General features: G+C 47.1%; 1 protein-coding gene across 2 annotated transcripts in view; it reads right to left on the reverse strand.

Annotated features, from left to right (window-relative positions):
* The window catches only part of PCSK6 (proprotein convertase subtilisin/kexin type 6), a 191,726-nt gene that overhangs the window by 83,844 nt on the left and 87,206 nt on the right, over positions 1-20,676 (reverse strand). For both annotated transcript variants that reach the window (XM_043554811.1, XM_043554810.1), the window contains exons 7-8: positions 6,817-6,989; positions 686-898 (exon numbers count right to left, since the gene is read on the reverse strand). In XM_043554811.1, coding sequence (XP_043410746.1) covers positions 686-898; positions 6,817-6,989 — 386 coding nt within the window. The remainder of the gene's footprint in view (positions 1-685; positions 899-6,816; positions 6,990-20,676) is intronic.

The following is a 20,676-nucleotide window of genomic DNA, read 5'->3' on the forward strand; positions in this document are numbered from 1 at the left end:
CTCATTTTTTAAACGTCTAAAAAGCAACTTAATGACTGTGCATTTGAATTCTGCATTAATTTCAGTTCAAAATCCTCCCCCTCTTTACTTTTCTTAAAGCAGGAAAGCCTGTAGGGAAAAACGAAACACGGATTCCACCCATATGCTAAACGGAAACACTTTTTAAAAGAGAAATCACACTGATGTCCATTGAAGTGAAAGTAACAGACAGAAAAACCAGTGCTCAATTTGAAGGGTCTGGGGCAAGTCCTTTTGTTAGGGAGAGGATGGCCTGGAAGAACACTTAGATCTCTAAAATGTTTCAGTATAAAACCAAGACTTTCCCTTCCTCTCTTTGGCACATTGAAACTGAACCGGTCAGCTGGATCCCAAGCGATGTGACCACAGAAATTTAGAGAGCTAAAAGGAGGCACAGTGCTGAGAATGCACCCCATTCTTAAATGCTATTTTTAGATCTCTGAAGCCAGAGAGGGTTTTAATCGGTATTTTGTGCAAAAATTAGAAAGGCAGGGCCTGGGGAAGGTTGCCAAGGGACTGGGGTTTCCCTCGAGGTACAACCAGTTCGCTGATGGGGGAGGTTGGTACCCTGGGAGCCAGTACAAACTGGCCTCAGGGAAAAGAAACTTGTCCCCCAAAGGGCTGGAGGAGCAGATCCTAAGCTCTCCACCTGGCCAAGAGGACTCACAATTTTCCGCTCGTAGAACGCCCCGCTGCTGTAGGTGGTGGCCAGGGTGGACGCACACTCTTCCAGGTACCACGGCTTGTAGCCGTTCTCGGTGGTGCTGCTCACGGAGATGGTGTAGATGCTGTTGGTGTAGCCATCACAGGAACAGTGGTCCCCCTCTCTCCCGCCATTCCCAGATGCCCAGACGAAAATGGAGCCCAGGCCCTGCCGACCCTAGACAGGAAGGACAACAAGGTGTCAGTCAGCCCCGGCAGCTACAACTTCGAAGAGTGGGTCTCATACCAGCCTGGAGTCCTTCCCTCGGAATGTCCCTTCCAAGGGTCTAAGAAGGATGCATTCAGGGGTGCCTGAGTGGCTCAGTCGGTTGAGCATCCAACTTCGGCTCAGGTCATGATCTCACAGTTCACGAGTTTGAGCCCCATGTCGGGCTCTGTGCTGACAGCTCAGAACCTGGAGCCTGCTTCAGATTCTGTGTCTCCTTCTTCTGTCTCTGCCCCTCCCCCACTCGTGCTCTGTCTCTCTCTTTCTCTCTTAACAGTAAATAAACATTAAAAAAAAAAGATGCATTCAGATTGTATGATGCTACCAAGGACATGGTTCTGTGGGCCCCTGTTTTATTTTAAAGGATTCTTTTATTTTGTTAATGTTTATTTATTTTTGAGAGAGAGAGAACATGAGTAGGGGAGGAGCAGAGAGAGAGAGGGAGACACAGAATCTGAAGCAGGCTCCAGTCTCTGAGCCATTCAGCACAGAGCCCGATGTGGGGCTTGAACCCACAAAGCTTGAGATCATGACCTGAGCCAAAATAGGATGCTTAACTGACTGAGCCACCCAGGCACCCCTCCTGTTTTATTTTAATAGAACACTTCTGCCTGTGGTGACAGGCTTAATGCAGAATCACAGATTGCACTGAGGAGATGGCCCAGAAAGACCTCTCTGTTCTTCATGGGAAAATCAAGGGCCTTCAAACAAGCTGTTCTATTCCAGAGCCATGCCTGTAATTTCCATCGTAATGTCCGATCATCACAAAGAGCAGTATTACTGAGATGAAAAATTGATGGCTGAATTTATAACATTAATTTTTCTGGACTGAAAGAGCTGGTCCTGTGAGGCAGAGGGTGAATTTTCTTAAAAACCCAGTGGAAAAGGCACATGTCTTGGAGAGCAAGCTAATTTTTAAAAATTGTTTAATGTTTATTTATTTTTGAGAGACAGAGCATGAGTAGGGGAGAGGCAGAGAAAGGAGACACAGAATCCGAAGCAGGCTCCAGGCTCTGAGCTGTCAGCACAGAGCCTGATGTGGGGCTCGAACCCATGAACCATGAGATCATGACCTGTGCTGAAGTTAGATACTTCATGGTGCTCCAGAGCAAGCTAATTTTTGAGAAGAGGGGGTGGGACTGTGAATTCTGGGTGAGGACTGAACAGGTAAAAAGGGTCATGGTCCAGAATGCCCTGGCTGCTCATGGCCATCTTATGAGGGCTTCCCAGTGTCCCCGCCATGGGTCCGCATTAAAGCAGTCAGATGGTCAATGCCAGCCAAGGCCAGCGCTTCACCTGTACCTAGGTTTTTATTTTTAGAAACACATACAGGAGAGCAAGTGTTTGAGAAGCAGTGGTGGTCAGGGTAGCTTCCTGCAGCTCTGTTCCATCCCACATCCACAGAAGCAATGATTTCTGATCCAACCAAGTCACAAACACCAGCTAAAGATGAACTAATCCAAGACAGAGCTCACCATTCTGCCCAAGTGGCTGGACCCATTGGTGGTGCACTGCCAGCCCCAGAGAGCAGTGCCAACACCCATGTGGGTGAAACTGGACCCACAGGGCTGGTAACTTTGGTGTCCTTGCCGAGGACCCTTCTTTCCAAATAAGTGGGAGGAAATTGATACTTATGCCCAACAACTGGCCAATTCAAAGAAAACCTGCAACAGAATTCTGCGATCCCCACAGCGTCCAGCTGAAGCCTTGCTGCTGACTCAGGGGGCATTACGCTCACTCTGAGTTCAAGTCCATCCCAGGCTGAGTAGATCCAACTACTCTGAAAGCCCCATGACGTTCCACTTTGTAGACCAAATGGACTATAGTTCTTTGCCCTTTTGTGCCTATTTGTCATGACTCTGACATTTCTTCCAGTTTCCAACCTGAGGCTCTCAACACAGTCCACAGAGGTCCCTCACGCCTACGCAATCCCGCTGCTCAAAGCTGCCTCACTCACTCCACTTTCCACATGTCCCAGGGGGGACTGTCCACATGGCCATGAGCTCCACAGAAAGGTTACTCACATTTAGCCAAAAGGTCAACCTTCTGGAAGAAAGGCACAAAGTACCTTAGAAATGGGTGTGTCTGTATGTAATTCTCTTTGAAACTAGTTCAAAGAAACGGAAATCCAAATAAAAAGGTATTTAACCCATCAGAGCCGATCTTTATTCCATGCGGATTATTTATTTATGAAACACTGTCATTTTGCTAAGTGGGGCCTATAATCTTATTGTTCCAGAAGCACAGACGATGCCTCCACACAGCATTCCTCGTACCAGAGCATGTACACAGGTCACTGGGGGCTTTGCTCCATGGCAGACTCAGACTTGGCAGGTCTAGGGGAAGCCCCAAGATTCTGTATTTCTTTAAAATAGTTTACTTTTTTTTATTTTTAAACAATGCTTATTTACTTTGAGAAAGAGAGAGCCAGACAGTGAGCAGGGGAGGGGCAGAGAGAGAGGGAGACAGAGAATTCCAAGCAGGCTCCACTCTGTTAGTACAGAACCCGGTGTGGGGCTTGAACTCACAAACCACGAGATCAGGACTGAGCCAAAATCATGAGTCAGATGCTTAGCTGACCGAGCCACCCAGGCTTCCCAAGATTCTGTATTTCTAATGAGCTCCCAGGTGATGCCCACGTGGTTGCTTCTGGACTCCACTTTGGGTAACAAGGGCCTAAAGTGCCAAAGGCATATATATGCCACCTTACACCACACAGTTACTCCTAGACCAATCCATTCTCTCAGGTGTCGAGGCATCAAAGACCTTTCTCCTTACTGAAAAGTCTCCTAAAAAGAATGTGAAAGTGAAGTGGAGAAAATACCCAGATCTGAGGTGTGGGAGATGTGTTCGCTGTCTCTTTCATGTTCATTTCCCAGGTCATGGAAGCCACAGGGCAGAAGTTATAGGAGACGACAGTTCAACCCCAGCAATGAACTTGTATTTCTGTTCAGGACAGTCACAACCTCAACTGGATCAAAATCTATTTCAGCGTCCTGCCTGGGAGGTGAAGGGTTCATCTGTGAACTCCGAAGCACCGTTCCTGAGGGCTAGCAAATGCCCGGCATCTGGGCAAGGCCAGCCTTTCCAGCCTCAGCCATGTTGCATGTCCCCTTTGGGATGACAAGCTACGTGAGGGGTAAAGCTTCCTAAGGACTGACATTAGGCACATCCCTATGCCAAATTATGGTCTCTGAAGTCTCCAAACCACATCGTCCACCAGAAATGAAGTCAGACTTGACAGAAAAAGACTGTAGGTGACAAATGGGGCACTGAGGAGGAAAAACAGATGGGGGAATGTGGTCTGGTTTGAGATCACCAAATTTCTAGGAGGATTTTCAGTGACAACTTTAGACGGCTACGATTTAAGGCTCCCTATATGATATATTTTACTTCAGAATGACTGAAAAAAAATGAAATGACCTCAGTATTTCAACCAACTGTGACAAGAATGACAGGGAACCACATGGTCCCTTCTGCAGCTTCCTCACCCCCCCGACAGCCTGATAAAGCTGACGCTGCTCGGAATTCGGCACGCAAAGAGCCCCTCTCTGCAGCTCCAGGCTTTCCAAAGTCCTCCATGGGTTCGTCTACACAAACCCAAGTAAACTGAGATACCAAAAAATTGTTTGAAAACAATTTGGGGCACCTGGGTGGCTCAGTCAGTTAAGCGTTGGACTCTTGATTTCGGCTCAGGTCGTAACATCATGGTTCGTGGGATTAAACCCCATGTTGGGCTTTGTGCTGACACCATAGAACCTGCTTGGGATTCTCTCTCTCTCTCTCTCTCTCTCTCTCTCTGTCTGCTCCTCCCCCACTCACACATACACACTGTTTCAAAAATAAATAAATTTTAAAAACTTAAAAAAAAAGAAAGAAAACAATCATTTACTTATCCAGGAAATGGGAGGCCCTGTCCTAAGACATCAGATCTTTAGAAATCATCTTCTAGAATAACACATGTTTAGGATTAACACCATTCAAAGCAGTGTCTTCCACACAGAAAATGTGATCTCTAGTTTATAGCTTAAATTAAGCTTAACTTTTAGGATGTTCCACTTGTCACCAAGAGTGAGATCCATGTGATCTAGTGGGTGGTAGGAGCTGAGTACTGGGAAGATAAGATATTTTTACCGGGCAGCCCCTTGTAGGCAGCAGCTGACTTGGTCACAGAACCTTCCGGCACCTGGCACAGCTCAGGTGCTCAGCAACCTGACAGAAGCAGCCTTTGCATTTTCTTGGAGTTATGGGGGTGAGGGGTGGGGGCAGGCAAAGGAGGCTGTGTGGTGTTGCAGGCATGACCATAAGGTCAAATGCCAGGTTGGGAGCATTCTAGCACATAAATGCTCAAACTCCACAAAAAAGTAATAGAAAATGGCCAAACTCAATACATCCAGAAAAGCAATCAAGTCATATTATTTAGAAGAAAGAAATAATGAACAGGGTTTAAAAAAGATGGCTCCTCTATGGGGCAGGGCCAGGGGTTGGGCAGAGGGTAGACAAAGAAAGGTTGCCTTTAACACAATCTTCTGATAATATTTGATTTATTCATTAACTATTTATTAATCACATTTTAATCATGGTGCATAGGTTACAATAAGTAAGGACTTTAAAAAAATATTTTAAAGCATAAACAATAAGGGGCACTGGGTGGCTCAATCGGTTAAGCCTCTGACTCTTGATTTAGGCTCAGGTCATGATCTCACAGTTTCGTGAGTTCAAGCCCCGCATCGGGCTCTGTGCTGATGGTGTGGAGCCTGCTTGGGACTCTCCCTCTTTCTCTGCCCCTCACCCACTTGCACTCTCTTTGTCTCTCTCAAAATAAATAAATAAACTTCAAAAAAAAAAGATTTATAAAGCACAAATAATAAAATGGACTTGAACCACCCTCCTCCCCAGCCCTTCTCCCCCATCTCCAATAGAAGTCAGAAGTATGAATGCTGACCCAGGGACGCTTGGACTTCCTGCCCAAACCCCTGCCAGCATCGCCAGGCCATACCCTATACTCTGGGCTGGGCCTTGTTGGGCCACCCAAAGCCACCCGGACACTGACCACAACTCTGTCTGCCTGCTCCAAGAAGCTGTCCTCACCCAGAAATCTGCCGCACCACCTGGCTTACAAGAACTGGGTCATCTCCAGTCCCTCCTTCCCTTCCCCCTGCATTTTTGACTCCCAAGGACCCAGAACTAATGATCACAGAGTGACTGTGGGTGGGCCTCCTGGTGGGTGGAGGAGAAGAAGGCTGCCAGCTTCCTCTGCTTCCCCTCATCTGGTCAGTGGAGAACCAGTGCTTGGATGTTTGCTCTGTTTAGTCCCTGGTGAGGCTCCACCCAAGAAATCCTAAACACATTAGACTGTGTGCTGGCACTGAGGGCAAAAAGGCCAGGCCTTCCTGCTTTGGAGGCCCTAGATTAGCACACGCTCGTGACGGACACAGGAAGCTCCACGGCTGGGTGTTTCCATGGGCAGGTGGTCCGAGGCTCAGGACACCCCTTCCACCTGCACATTCCAGGTTAACAGGCCAGGTAGTTGGACTAAGAGCCCGGCTGCCCACCTTCACATACCCCTTGGCTGGGGGCTGTCAGGCTTCAAGGCAGAGTCCTGGGCTTGGTGGGTGACCAGCTGGCACCTGCTGAAATAGCCGTTCTATGACAAGGTGAAATTCTTCTGCTCTGGATGGTAGAGAGCCACCTCCCTGAGCCCCTAAGTGACTTCTCCTTCACACTGGTCCTGGCACAGCAGGGCCATCCTGGTCCTCTTTTGGGGCTCTGGCTTGTGTCACTCTGTTTTTAATCGCTAAAAACTTTTTTTTACCCTTCCCCCCCGCCCTGCCCCTGAGAGGTCCACCGAAGCCCTGAACAACTCACACCTTTTTAATGCCATACTCGAAGGCTTGTTTAGCCAGGCGGCCAGGCCCGTCCACGGTCTTCCCGTCGTCGTCTGGCCCCCAGCTCGCGCTGTAAATGTCGATGTAGTTGGGTCTGATGCCCAGAGACTTGGCCTCAACCACATCCGTCACGTCGCCGTCCAGCATGCGGATGCCTGCAAACACACAAGGGGGCTCCATGCACGCCTGCTCTGCACTTGGGAGGGTGGCAGAGACCGTGACCTCAGGGCACAGGGGTACGGCCAGGGAGCCCCACACAGTTCTGGAGCCTTCCAGGGTCATTCTGGAAAGCTTTCCCCCCATCCTCTGCTGGCCGAGGTGAAGGACTTCAAATACCATCTGGGGCCACACTGCGGCGTCCCCGACACAGGACAGCAGCAAAGGAAACATAAGTGTTTGGAAAATATAGGATTTAAGCAATTTCCTCAGTAGCACGATATCATTCTGGTATTTAACAACAGAACATATTAGACGTATTATGATTATTATTTCTAGAACAGAACTCTGGAGTCATTTTCAACTTTCCCTGCTGTCAACAGTTTATTTCTCCTTTTTAAAAAACATGACTCTATCTCTAATTTGTAATTAGGAGTTTTTAACCTGAAAGACGGAAGGCCTCCCCCTAGCATATCAAGGCGGGGGGTGGGGGGCATCTTATCTCAGTGTATGTTCTGGTTCCGGGTTCCCCAGAGGGCTCTTTAGGTGCTGGGGAGTACAGATTCCTCAAGAGCACCTCAAAAGGAGAGGGGGTGAGCCAGGAACCTCTTCCGAAGCCTGCCTCCTCGGCCAGGGGTCCCCTGCCCGCCCTGGGCCCAGCATTTGCCTCCATTAATGATTACACTCTGCACCCAGCAAGTGTGGTACCCCCGTGCCTCACCCAGAGAGGGGGTCTTAGCGATGCTGGGATGTGATTGGGAAGCAAGGGTAATGATGGCCACCAGCATGTCCTGCCTGGACGCAGAATGGGACCTCTCTGAGGCTCAGAAAACCTATGCCCTCTCACCCCGGATCAGCGCTCTTTAGGTGACTCCTCGGGGACCACAGCCACTCCGCTCAGAGGTCCCCAGAAACCCCTCCTCCACCAGGCCCAGCTCCATGTGTGTGGTGGCCATGCCAACGAATTTTAAATCTTGAGCTATTTAAGACATAACAGGAAAGAGGACTTTTTCTGATTATAAGCATCACATATGCTCTTTGCAGAAAGTTTGGAAAATAGAGAAATAACTAGTGATAATATTTTGGTTATTTTCTTCCAGTATTTTTCTTTGGCCACAGCATGCACTTTCTCTCCAAGTTCTTTTTTTACCACAGAACCTCATACAGAACATTTCCCTGCGCCATTAAAGACTCTTCTAAGACTCGATTGTTAATGGCCGCAGCTTACCCTCCCGTGCACCCCAGCCCAGGTGGCACTTTCCCCGAGGTTTGCCTCACTGAGCAGAGAGGCCCCCACCTCCCCCAGACTGGGCTGGATCTACTCATGCAATATCCCAGAATCTGCGTCGACAAGAGAGCACATATGCCAAAAATAGAAACGCGGAATACAAATGACTTTAAAAGACAGAACGGTGACTTTTCCCCAGGATGAAAAGAAATGGTACAGGGCTCAGGCAGGAAGAACCACAAGAAAGAGACTCTTTGAGGGGACACCCTCCCCAGGGGCTCAGGGACAGATGTGGGATGTGGATTAAACCTTCCTGTCCTACCCATTTTAACTGGAATTGTGGAGATGCCTTGCTGTCCCTTTTGATGGATAGTTGAGAGGCAGAGATCCCTAACACATAAATCTCGAATGATACCTAATCTCTCACCCAGTAACACAGGGATCGTAGACGAACAACTAACAGTACTTTATGATTTGTCAGGGTGAGAAACTTCCTACCTACAGAGAATGTGAAGATGATTTAAATGCAGTAAATTCTTCCACCCTATCAACTTGTCCTGCCTGGTTTTTGAAGGTTCAGGTTGTCCTGAAGTGTTCTCTTTCAGGCCCATCCTAACAATTCTGGTTGTGAGTTGAGAGAGAAAAGGTAAGAGGCACCGTGCAGGGTCCCTGGGAAGCCGAGTAGGACAGTTGTGCTGATAGGAGGAGGGAGGGCCACCATAGGGCACACTATCTTGGCCCTGTGCTTACGTGGGACACAAAGCAAACTGGAACCGCTTACTCCAGAAGCCTGGAAATCGTACTCAAAATCAATGTCAGAGAAATTTATAGCAAAACAACAGTGAGACTGAGGTCTGGGAGACATCAGGAGTTCAGTGACAGGGCCAAGAGCCATTTGGGAGTGTTACGGCACAAGCAGTGACAGAGGGTGGTGCTGGAGTCATCAGAAGAACCATGTCTTTATGGCGGAAAGACCTTAAAAATGAGAAGCAGAAATAAATTCTAACTTCAACCCTGTCTGTTCTATCTTCTGGCTCGCTATCTATTTCCCTTCCTCTCTTTACTACCTGTTATGGACTGAATGTTTGTGTTCCCCCACATTCACACGTTGAAGTCCCACCCCATCCCGTGTGGTGAAGACAGGAGTTTTAGGAGGTAATTAGCTTTGGATGAGGTCATGAGGGTGGGGCCCCCACGATGGGCTTAGTGCCCTTATAAAAAGAGTCCGCAGACAGCTTGCTTCTTCTGTCTCTCTCTACCGCATGAGGACACAGAGAAGTTAGCCATCTGTGAACCACCAAGTGGGCCCTCCCAGAGGAGCAGAATGAACAAGCACCATGACCTTGGACTTCCAGCCTCCAGAACTGTGAGCAGTAATTGTCTGTTGTGTAAGCTCCCAGTCTGGAATTTTGTTATGGTGGCCCCAGCTGATGCAGACAGGACCTCAGCTGCCTGGCTTAGGATGGGCCAGGAAGCCACCACTGTTCACACACTAAGATGGCACCACATGGCCAGTAGATGTGGACTCCTGTCACCGCTCCCGAGGAGTGGCCCATGGAGCAGAGCTCTCTACGGACAGTGTGCCATGGGACCGGCAGGAGGGAGGTGGGGCATGCCACGGGTGACAGTCCTGCCGTGACCACCAACTAGTGACTCTGGGAATTACCCCATGTCACTGAGCCTCCATTTCCTATAGATTGCATTGATGAAAGTTATCATATCTACAAAGGTGCCATAAAAGCTAAAAAAGAGGGGTGCCTGGACAGAGACGCAGAGATCCAAAGAGACACAGATTCCGAAGCAGGCTCCAGGCGCTGAGCTGTCAGCGCAGAGCCCGACGTGGGCTCACCAACTGTGAGATCATGACCTGAGATGAAGTCGGACGCTTAACCGACTGAGCCACCCAGGCGCCCCAGTTTTTTACCTTTGTTTTAAAAACATGTGCTATTTGATAATGTATGAAGGATCATAAGTTACATACATGTTAGTGGTAAAGCCTAAGGAAACTGACACTCACAAGCCCTCCATCCATTCAATGTAAATATAAACATGACCCACTGGGTCTCTACCTATGCCCTGCCCCTCACAGAGGAAATTACTCAGAATTTTGGACTGTCTTTTCATAACCTTTTTTTTTTTTCAAATAAAGGGATGCTTATTATATGGTTTTAATGTTTATTTTTGGGAAAGAGAGAGAGACAGAGCATGAGCAGGGGAGAGGCAGAGAGAGAGGGAGAAAGAGAATCCAAAGTAGGCTCTAGGCTCTGAGCTCTCAGCACAGAGCCTGACACAGGGCTTGAACTCATGAACTGCCAGATCATGACCTGAGCTGAAGTCGGATGCTTAACGGACTGAGCCACCTAGGTGTCCTCATTGCCTTTTAAAAACTAGTGTTTTAACACAATTGTATGCATGCTTAAATAACATATTGCTTCCTTTTGCTTGTACTGGGAATTAATCCTTCATTGGTTAGACACATTACCACTATCTTCTTTCAGTTGAAGCCTTGTCTTCTCACTTTATTTATGGTATCTTTTGCTAGACAGAGATACTTAATTTCAAAGGAGTAAGAACAACTTCCCTTTGAGGATCAAGGGAGTTATAACGGAAGCCAAATTTATGTGAGTTCATTGGGATCTACTGCGGGGTTCCTTTCTCCCTTTTATAGGTGGGGCAGATCCACTTTTTACATCAGCTCAGTGTACTTTCTTTCTTTCTGATTTCTGGGTGGACACAATGAGTCTGGGTGATCTGAAAGGTTACCTTTCTTCAGTCACTGGTCTCTGTGCTCAGGGCTTCCCTCTGTCAGAGACACTGGGCCCAGGTGCTTACTTAGCCATCAGCCCAAAGAGAGGGGCCATAACCAGTAGTACAGGATGTTGGCAGTGTGCTGTGGCAACGGTGTGGCCTCTGGCAAGATTAAAGAGCAGCTCACAGTGGGGGAAAGAGAACAGGGGTCAGAGAGTCCTGGGGTGGGATCCCAGCTCTGTCTAACCTCAGACCAGGATCTCAACCTCTCTGAGCCCTTGTCTTCCATAATATTTACCTGGCGGAATAGCTGAGAGAGTTAAATATATGTTGAGGCCATAGTGCCTGGTGCTGTTCGAGAAATGGTCACTTTTTCTTTATATCCTTATGTTCCACAACAGGCTTTCCAGGGCAGCAGAAGGCCTTGACAGCCACACAGGCAGCCAAAATCAATTCTGATGTTCTAGTGCCGAAATGCAACCTGTTATTCTAGACTTCTCCATGCAAGTTAGAGGTGTTGGAATGCCTACCTTTAAACAAATATGTATTTATTTTGAGAGAGAGAGAGAGAGAGAGAGAAAGAGAGAGAGCACGGGGAGGGGCAGAGGGAGAATCCCAAGTGGGGCTCAATCCCACAAACCAGGAGATCATGACCTGAGCTGAAATCAAGAGTTGGGATGCTTAACCGAATGAGCCACCCAGAGGCCCCTGAATGCCTACTTTTTTTTTTTTTTTAATTTTTTTTCAACGTTTATTTATTTTTTTGGGGGGACAGAGAGAGACAGAGCATGAACGGGGGAGGGGCAGAGAGAGAGGGAGACACAGAATCGGAAACAGGCTCCAGGCTCTGAGCCATCAGCCCAGAGCCCGACGCGGGGCTCGAACTCACGGACCGCAAGATCGTGACCTGGCTGAAGTCGGACGCTTAACCGAATGAGCCACCCAGAGGCCCCTGAATGCCTACTTTTTAAAAATTTCAGTATAACTAGCATACAGCATTATATTAATTTCAGTATACAATATGGTGATTCAACAGTTCTATGCATTACTCAGTGCTCGGTGCCTCGTCTTGAACACGAAGAACGAGATGCCAGAAGACATCACAGATCTGTAAAAGCAGACAACCAGAATGATTTCTCAATACCTCTCCCGATGCTTTTCATCTCAGAAGAAGACTGACAGATGTGTGAGGAAGGAAGCATAATGTACTTAGATTTTAATGAAGCATCTATTTTCCCCCACGCTGACAAGTTGCCAACAAAGAAAAGGTAAATATTTTCAGAGCTCCAATATTAGCTTTAAATGTGAATGGTTCTCTGGAAATGCCAACATGAAGAAAAACAGTAATTGTTTCTCTAATGGAAATGAAAGACCCATCCATTTGCTGTACATTGTCCGGAACAACAACAACAAAATTTGGACCAATCATGTGGATGGCCAGTGAGCTCCAGGTGGTGGGCGTGCTCACAGGTGCAGCAGCGTTGCAGGCTTCAGAGCTCACGGTGACAGGGCGAATGTGCTGACGGGTCCACCCCGAGGACCGGTCTGTGGGAGGATCACTGAAGAGAAGGAAGATGGTGCTTATGCGTTCTGGTGTGCACAGAAGCTGTGTCCAGGAGCGAATCACACAGGCTGGCCTCACTTTAAACAAGATGTGCTTTCCTATAAAACTGCCTGGACCCAATAATATTTTACATGCCCTGGAGAACCTACTGAAATGAAGGACTGTACAAGTCTCTTGGTCAAGTGTAAATAACCAACAGCACTTTTTCCATAGTGACCTGTCCTTCCTCCCCTCTCCCTGCTACGAATTCATAGTGTGACTTTCCAAATTACCGGCCTAGCAACGTGCTGTTGACCCTGTGAAGTGGCATGAGACACAGCAGTTCCCCTGAACTTTCTGAAGAATCTCCATGTTAAAAGGCATGGCAAGGTCAGTGTGACCAGATTTGGAGACAGGGTATAAAGAGGTATTTAAGCTAAAATGAGGCCATCTGGGTGGGTCCTAATTCCCTATGCCCGGTGCCCTTATAAGAAGAGGAAATTCAGGGGGCACCTGGGTGGCTCAGTCGGTTAAGCATCCAACTCTTGATTTTGGCTCACATCATGATCTCACAGTTTGTGAGTTCCAGCCCCGCATCAGGCTCTGCGTTGACTGTGTGGATCCTGCTTGGAATTCTCTCTGTCCCTCTCTTCTCTGCCATGTGTATGTTCTCTCTCTCTCTGTCTCTCTCTCAAAAAAAATAAACTTAAAAAAAAAAAAGAAGAGGAAATCCAGATATGGGCAACGCACAGACCAAGTGGTGACCATAGGAGGACACAGTGAGAAGCAGCCATCTGCAAGCCAAGGAGAGAGGCCTCAGTAGAAACCAAACTTGCCAAAAGCTTGATCTTGGACTTCAAGCCTCCATAATTGACAGAAAATAAATTTCATCTGGTGAGCAAGGAGGCACCAACTAAATGTATTTAGATTTTAAATCTTTTGGCTTCTGAAGGGGACAAGAAGATGGTAACAAAAAAAGGGGGCAAGGAGAAGAACACACACACGCACACACCCCAATGCAAGAAGTCAGTGATCAGCCCAGCTTGTTAATGTCTAGAGGAAGGCAGGGGAGCAGGATGAGCTGGGCCCACTTTTGTTTATTGAGAAGTAATATATTTTGCCTTCAGCAAGTGAATGGCAATGCAAGAGCAATGAACAGCAGCAAGTAAAATTAGATTGTAGCTTCCTAAGTGTGACAAATAGGTCTCCCCAACAAATTTTGTTCATTAATCCTGAGTTTATTTTAGTAAATCCACAGAAAATTGGTTTTTGGGGTCCTCCCCCCCCCCCCAATAAACCCACAGTACATTCTGTTCTATGAGCAGACATTCTGGGCCAAGTGAGGTTTCAAAAGTTGTTTGGAATTGTTACAAACCGAAAAGGTTTCTGTCAACTCTCCTTATTGCCTAAGACAGTAACAGGGCTCTCAAATCTCTAAATATGGCCATACATGACAGCCTTGTTCAACAAACACCAGGGAGCTGTGGTCTGCTAAGTTGTCGAGACACATCTACATTCACCATTGTCACAGGAAATTCTTACAGACCAGTGGTTGATGCTCACGCCAAGTTTCTCTTGGTCTCCTACTCCATTTTTGATCTCCTGATAGAGCCACGCCATTTCTTTCCAGAGTGGAAATGCAGCAGTAGCCACTGGCGTGCCAGGAAACTCATGGGCATGTCCTACCCTGGAGCCCGGGGTCAATGAGATGAGGCCCATGCTAGGTAGGGTCTTGCATTAACCATGCCTTTTATTTTCTGTTATTCTGATGCTTTGACATCTTGGGGCCTTGTGGACCCTGGAGGGATCCACACCCCAGGGCTGGCCAATTCCTCAAAATAGTAAAGAACTCTTCCAGGAGGCATGTCTTCCATGTGCAAATTAATCAAATCCAGAGCCCACACTCCCAACAGCCTCTTGTGCTCTGGGCCCCCCTCCATTTGCCCTAATCCCCGCATGACCAAGTACCAGACCACTAAGGACAGCCCCTAAGCCCCAGAGCCCACCGAAATGATTCAAATGAGCCATCCTCACTCTGTTGACTCTGCCATGCCCACTTCTTCCTGCAGAAACCACTATAAGCCACTACTTTCCTGGCTCCCTCTGTCTCCAGACCAGCTTCTGAGGCTTCCCCTCCTGGCCTCCACCGTGTGGAGCACTCTCTCATCTTAGGAACTGTGAGTAACAAACTTTGTTCGATGCCATTGTCTCCTGATCTGTTGGCCTCGCCGTGCTTAAATAATAACGACTACAGTTAAAACAGGTCACTCGTTCATAATCAGGTTCTGCTGATTTTTCAAAGAATGGTAAAAACCAGAAGAGCCTCAGTCGCTACCTTGAGATTTGACATCTAGACTGGCTCTCATGGTCTCCCCACCAGGGATCAGAGGCCAGAGAGCAACAGTGGATCACACAGAGGCCCACAGAGAGTCAGCGGGGTCGGCGGCTGGGGACACTGGGCACAACAGCATGCTTCCAAGCCAGCTGGGGCACCCACATATCCGCTCTGCGTGTGGCAACAGTGAGGGACCCTGACAGGATGTGCACCTGTAACAGCGAGCACAGGCCCTGAACTGGCTCCTGAAGGAGACCAGCACATGGCAACAACAAGACACTCACATAGCCTCGAACAAAGGCCATCTTAGGCTCAGCTTGTCACTTAGATTTGAACGTGCCCTTATCTATCTGTCTCACATACACCCAGAAGCAGCTACCCTTCATCCAGTGTTTGTGAGGGCAAGCTGGGAACTGGATTGTGCACCCCAGGGCATTCGAGAGCCAGTCTTAACTGTCTTCTGACCAGCAGATCCCAAGGCTGGTGAGGGTGAAGCAGCTATGGCCGGTTCTTGTCCATCTCCTCCTTCCCAGGGATCCTGCTTCACTTAGGGATATTCAGACCCAGCAGGCAGGGGCCTTTGATGAGAATGTGGGGTGAAGATTAGGGAGGTGGGGAACCCCAGCTCCTTGAGAGCTCAGCTCTGAAGTAGGAGCTGCGCACATTCACGAAATCCCCCCCATAACTTCCAAAGCACGTTAAATCCTACTGCTGTTGAAAATATACTTGGAGCCTTTGAAGATTAATCTGTAGGTTCAACTGTCCTCTTAAAATGCTCACAAGCCTAAACTGTTTAATGGAAACGCTAATGAGACTTGAGAGTTCTGTGACTCTGAATTAACATAATTAACTAATTTATGAGCGTGGATTAATTTAGCTGTTATGTACTTAACATTTTCATGTGTATGAAAGGAAAAACATGATTCAGTTCCTCGAGCAAAATATTGAACAAAAACACCAACGGAAATTTGGCTGTTGGCTGTGTCACTTTTCCTTCCCAGAAACCGAGTAAACACAGGCTAAAAAGATGCTCGGACTTCTTGAGGCCTGAGCAGGGGAGATTTTCTGTTTCCAAGTGTCTGCCAGGTCCCCCGAGGTAGGGGGTGTCCTGGCAGCCTCCAGCTCCCTTGCTCTCTTGCTGCCCGCACCCCAGCAGCCTTGGGATCTGCTGGTCATGTTTCTTCACATCCAGAACCAGGGCGCGCTGGGGTCAAAAAATGCCGTGTCCCAGGCAACACTTGTCCTGCCTCAGGAAAATGTCTGAATCGCATTAAGCATCAGGACAGGTGAGAAGCTTACTAAAAGCTAGGCTCTTCCTAAAGTTCAAGGGTGAGGGCTTCACTCACCTGCCCCATGGGATGCTGGGAGCGGCCCTGAAGCCAAGAAGCCCTAATGCAGTGGCCAGGCTCAGATGCCTCCCAGGATGGCAGGGAAGGCTCTGTCCCAGGGAGCGCACCTTGTAGGTGAGCCTCTGTGGCTGCTGAGCTGATGACTGGTGGACACGGCCAAGTCTGAGAGTTTGCCCACCACCAATGCCAACCTGAAGCAGAAGGGCCAGAGCATTATGGGGAGCAGAGCAACAAGAAGGGAAACTATCCATAGGGCTGAATTATTTTTTTTAGGGTTAACTGAGTGAGAGTGAAGAAAGGTGTATTTTAAAGCCCTCGAAGGTTTTTGTTGTTGTCCTTCCTTTGTTGTTTTTTTTTTTTTTTGAAATGCAAGTGCTTGACTTAAGCTTTAATTGCTTAAGGCATCCATTTCAAAGAGCCCTCAAAGTCTTCAAGGACTATTTTTCGTGAGTAAACATTGCCAGCCACCCTAGATAAAAGGCCAGGCCACTTCCCTCCTCCACTGAGGTGCCTTTGTTTTAGAGATCTCATTGATTTTGATAACTGACCATTTGGGCCACTTGTCTTTTCCTAGTACTTTAAATTCTCGCTCTCACATTTTATTAATTTATTTTGTTAAACATTTTATTTTTAAGTAATGTCTGCAGGCCACCTTGGGGCTCGAACTCACAACCCCAAGATCAAGAGTCGCATGCTCTACTGACTGAGCCAGCCAGGCGCCCTGCCCATATTTTAAATTGACCAATAGAGTGAGCCCATGAAGCCCTAGGTTCCCACCCTCAGCCCCAGTGAGAGCAGACGTCCCAATACATCCCACCTGTGCATGCACTCTCTCTCTCTCTCTCTCTCACTCACTCACTCTCTGTATCTCCAACCCTGCTATGTGGCCCCCAGGTGTGCTGTGTCAATTCCAGGTCATTGGTAATAAACTTCTATTTTTCTGTTTCCTGATGGTTTTGCTGAAGGGTGTTTTGCAATCATAAGAACCACAAGGGGCCATCCAGTTGTAACACTGGTTTGGAAAGGGGAGATGTCTGCGTCAGGCTCACCTGGGGCTCCGGTGAGCGACACCCCCCCCCCCCCGGCATTTCTAGCCAATAGCAAAGGATAGCATTACTATCAATAGGCTGAGATGGGCATAAAACAAAAGGTTAAGTGAGAAGAGAGGCCAAGAATGACCCATCTGTACCCTCCTATGTTATTCCCACCATGAGAGAAGGTTGAAAAATCTAGCTTATTCTATTTTAGGCTAGAATAAGGAAACAAGGTCGAAATTATGTTTGGAAGGAATATGAATTCAGTCAAGGACAAGAATACACATGCACACCACGGAACCTTCTTTTTTGCTTCTGTTCCTGCTCACAGGGCTTGGTGGCAGCTGTCCTCACCCCATCCCCGCTATGTCCCAGCATTAAAGAGATACCACCGCAAAGGGACAATCCAGGCTTCAAGTCAACGGGTCTGAGTTCACATCTTGGCTCTGCCTCTTTAGCGGCTGTGTGAGCCTGGGCATGGTGGGTAACCTCTCTGATTATCGGTTTCCCCTGGTAGAAAATGGCTGTAGTAATTCCAACTCAGGACCGGTCTGAGGATGAGATGCCAACAGCAAGCGGAGAGAGCTGTTACTATCATCGCAATAAAAACACTAAGGAGATTGGACCATGCAGGAAAACAGTGATCAGTCTACCTCTCCTTGGGGCCCAAATCCTCAGAGATAACATGAAAAAGAGAAGGAAAAAAAAATCAGTAAAAGCCTTGGAAAACAAGATCAGAAGATGAGACCTTTCAAGGAACTGTGGAAAGACAGCAAGCAGATGGGATTAACCAGCAGGAGGTTTCAGAAGGGTTTGAAATCCCGGGATCCAGAGGCCTGGTGTGCAAACACAGGAGGGGTCCCTGAGCAGGCATCAGTGTGGGGAGCTAAAGAAGCAGGTTAGCCTCCACCTCCTCCAGGCTGAGCAGTGAGCAGCAGCAGGCTTTATTCAGATGCCAACACTGAGGCCAGAGAAGGTGGGACAGGGAGGCCACCTACCACCCTGCCAGAAGTAATATGATCCAGCAGCAGGTCCCACCCCCGCCCACGTCATAGACAGACTGCTGCCATTAGGACTGACAAACACCACAAGCAGACAAGGATCTGTGAGCACAAACACAAGTGCACACGACCAATAATCAGCAATTAGGAGGAAAACCAACATTAAGAAAGAGAACCCCCAAATGAAAAAGCTAAACAGAATGGCATCAATAAGAGGAAGCCAAGGAGATAATGGTTAATGCAGCAAATGGGAAAAAATTCCCAAAGCAAGTATTGTTAATATCTTTAAAATGATGCAAGAAAGTAGTGCGTCTTTGAAAAAAATCAACTAGAAGACTTCTGCTTCCAGGAACATGGAGTAGAAGCACTTCTCCCCATTCTTCCTCCTAAGAAAAGCCAAAACTCTGGACACTGTGTAAGAATGAGACATAAGACTCTGAAAGGTAGAGAGAAGGCAGACTATCCAGAGATCTCAGGACCCAAGGAACAACATGGTGGTAAGTTCCCTAGGATTCTTTTTGTCTCACATATCTGGGGACTTGGGAATGGAGATGCTGGCAGCCTGGAAGCGTCAATGGGAACAGACCAAAAAAGAATCCCCCAAAGCCTGTTCCCTCTAGCCAAAGCACCAAGGAAGGGCAACACAGCAAGAGAGAAACTTTTCACACAAGAACCACTCTACTCTAGCCAAACGCCACAGACGACATTGTGGTACTACCTCTACCCACAGCAGCAAAGACCAAGTGGGGAGCCTAGACCTTTACCCCTGCAAGGCTGTAATGAGGAACCTCAACATCCCTCCTAGTTGATGTCAGAAAAGGGCAATTAAGGAGCAGGTCTTTTCCCTTGCCAACCAAAAAAGGGGCTCATTCCCATAGTGTCAGTAAAGATCTTGTGGGGAAGCTTGGCCTTTCACCCTACCTGGCAGTGAGAAGATGTTTTTCCCTCCCCACTGGAGTCATATCAGGAGGCCTGGTGGTGAGTCAGAATTTTCATCATCAACCACAGTAACGAGGTGAACCCCTGCAGTGTCAATAGAGACCACACGGAAAGCTGGAACTCACACCCTGCTCAGCACTGAGGAGGAGCTCTCCCATTCTCAGATGCCAACAGTGGGTAAGTGAGTGGACTTGGATGTCTACCTATACCTGGCAATGATGAAGCAGTGGGGCCCCCTTCAGCAACCTTGTAGTGTCAGAGAAAGCCATCTAAAAGAGAAGGTTTAAATAAGATCCAGAGAGGCGCCTGGATGGCTCAGTTGGTTAAGGGTCTGACTTCGGCTCAGGTTATGATCTTGCAGTCTGTGAGTTTCAGACCCATGTCAGACTCTGTGCTGACAGCTCAGAGCCTGAAGCCTGCTTTGGATTCTGTGTTTCCCTCTCTCTCTGCTCCTCCCCTGCTTGTACTCTGTCTCTCTCTCTCAAAATAATAAACATTAAACAAACAAATAAATAAATAAGATCCAGAGCTTCATAACATAATACAAATATGTACAGGTTTCAACTGAAAATCATACATCATACCAAGAACTAGCAACACCTCAGACAGAATGATAAAAGACAATCAATAGATGCCAACACTGAGGTAACAGGGAATGTCAGAATAATATGATAAAGATTTTAAAGCAGCCATAATGAAAACATTTCTATGAGCAATTACAAATATGCTTGAAACAAATGAACAAATATATAAAACCTCAATAAAGAAATAGAAAGTCTCAGCAAAGAAATAGAAGACAGCAATATGAAATAATATGAAAGTTGAAATTTTAGAATTGAAAATCTAATAAAGTAAAAAATGAAATGAATGAGTTTGACAACAGAATGCAGTGGATAGAAAGAAGAAAGACAGAGTGAATTGGAAGACAGAAAATAGAAATTGTCCAGTCTGACAACAAAGAGAAAACAGACTAAAAAATAAAACAAAATAACAACAACAAACTCAATAAAAGTAAACAGAGTCTGAGAGACTTCTGCAACTATAACAAAAGATCTAACATTCATGTCATTGGAGTCCCAGAAGGAGAGGAGAAGTAGGGAAGGGCTGAAGAAGTACTAGAAGATATAATGACTAAACTCTATCCAAGTCTGGCAAGACATATAAACCTTCAGCTACAATAGGCTTTCCTTCTCTTGAGTTTTCTAAATTATGTTTGATGAATAGAACAAATATTATAATACTGTCTGATGTGGTTCTAGATGTATATAGAGAAATATTTCAGACAATTACAAAGAGGAGAAGGTAATAGGATGTAAGAGAGGTAAGGTTTCCATACCTCACTCAAGCTGGTAAAATGATAACACTCAAAGACTGTGATATGTATATATAATGTAATACCACGAGCAATCACTAAGAAAGCTATACAAGAAGATAAACTTTAAAAGGCTAGAGATAAACAAAATGGATTCTAAAAAGCATTCAAGTTACCCATATGAAGGCAAGAAAACA

The sequence above is a fragment of the Prionailurus bengalensis genome, chromosome B3, assembly GCF_016509475.1.
Source record: "Prionailurus bengalensis isolate Pbe53 chromosome B3, Fcat_Pben_1.1_paternal_pri, whole genome shotgun sequence".
Classification (NCBI taxonomy): domain Eukaryota; kingdom Metazoa; phylum Chordata; class Mammalia; order Carnivora; family Felidae; genus Prionailurus; species Prionailurus bengalensis.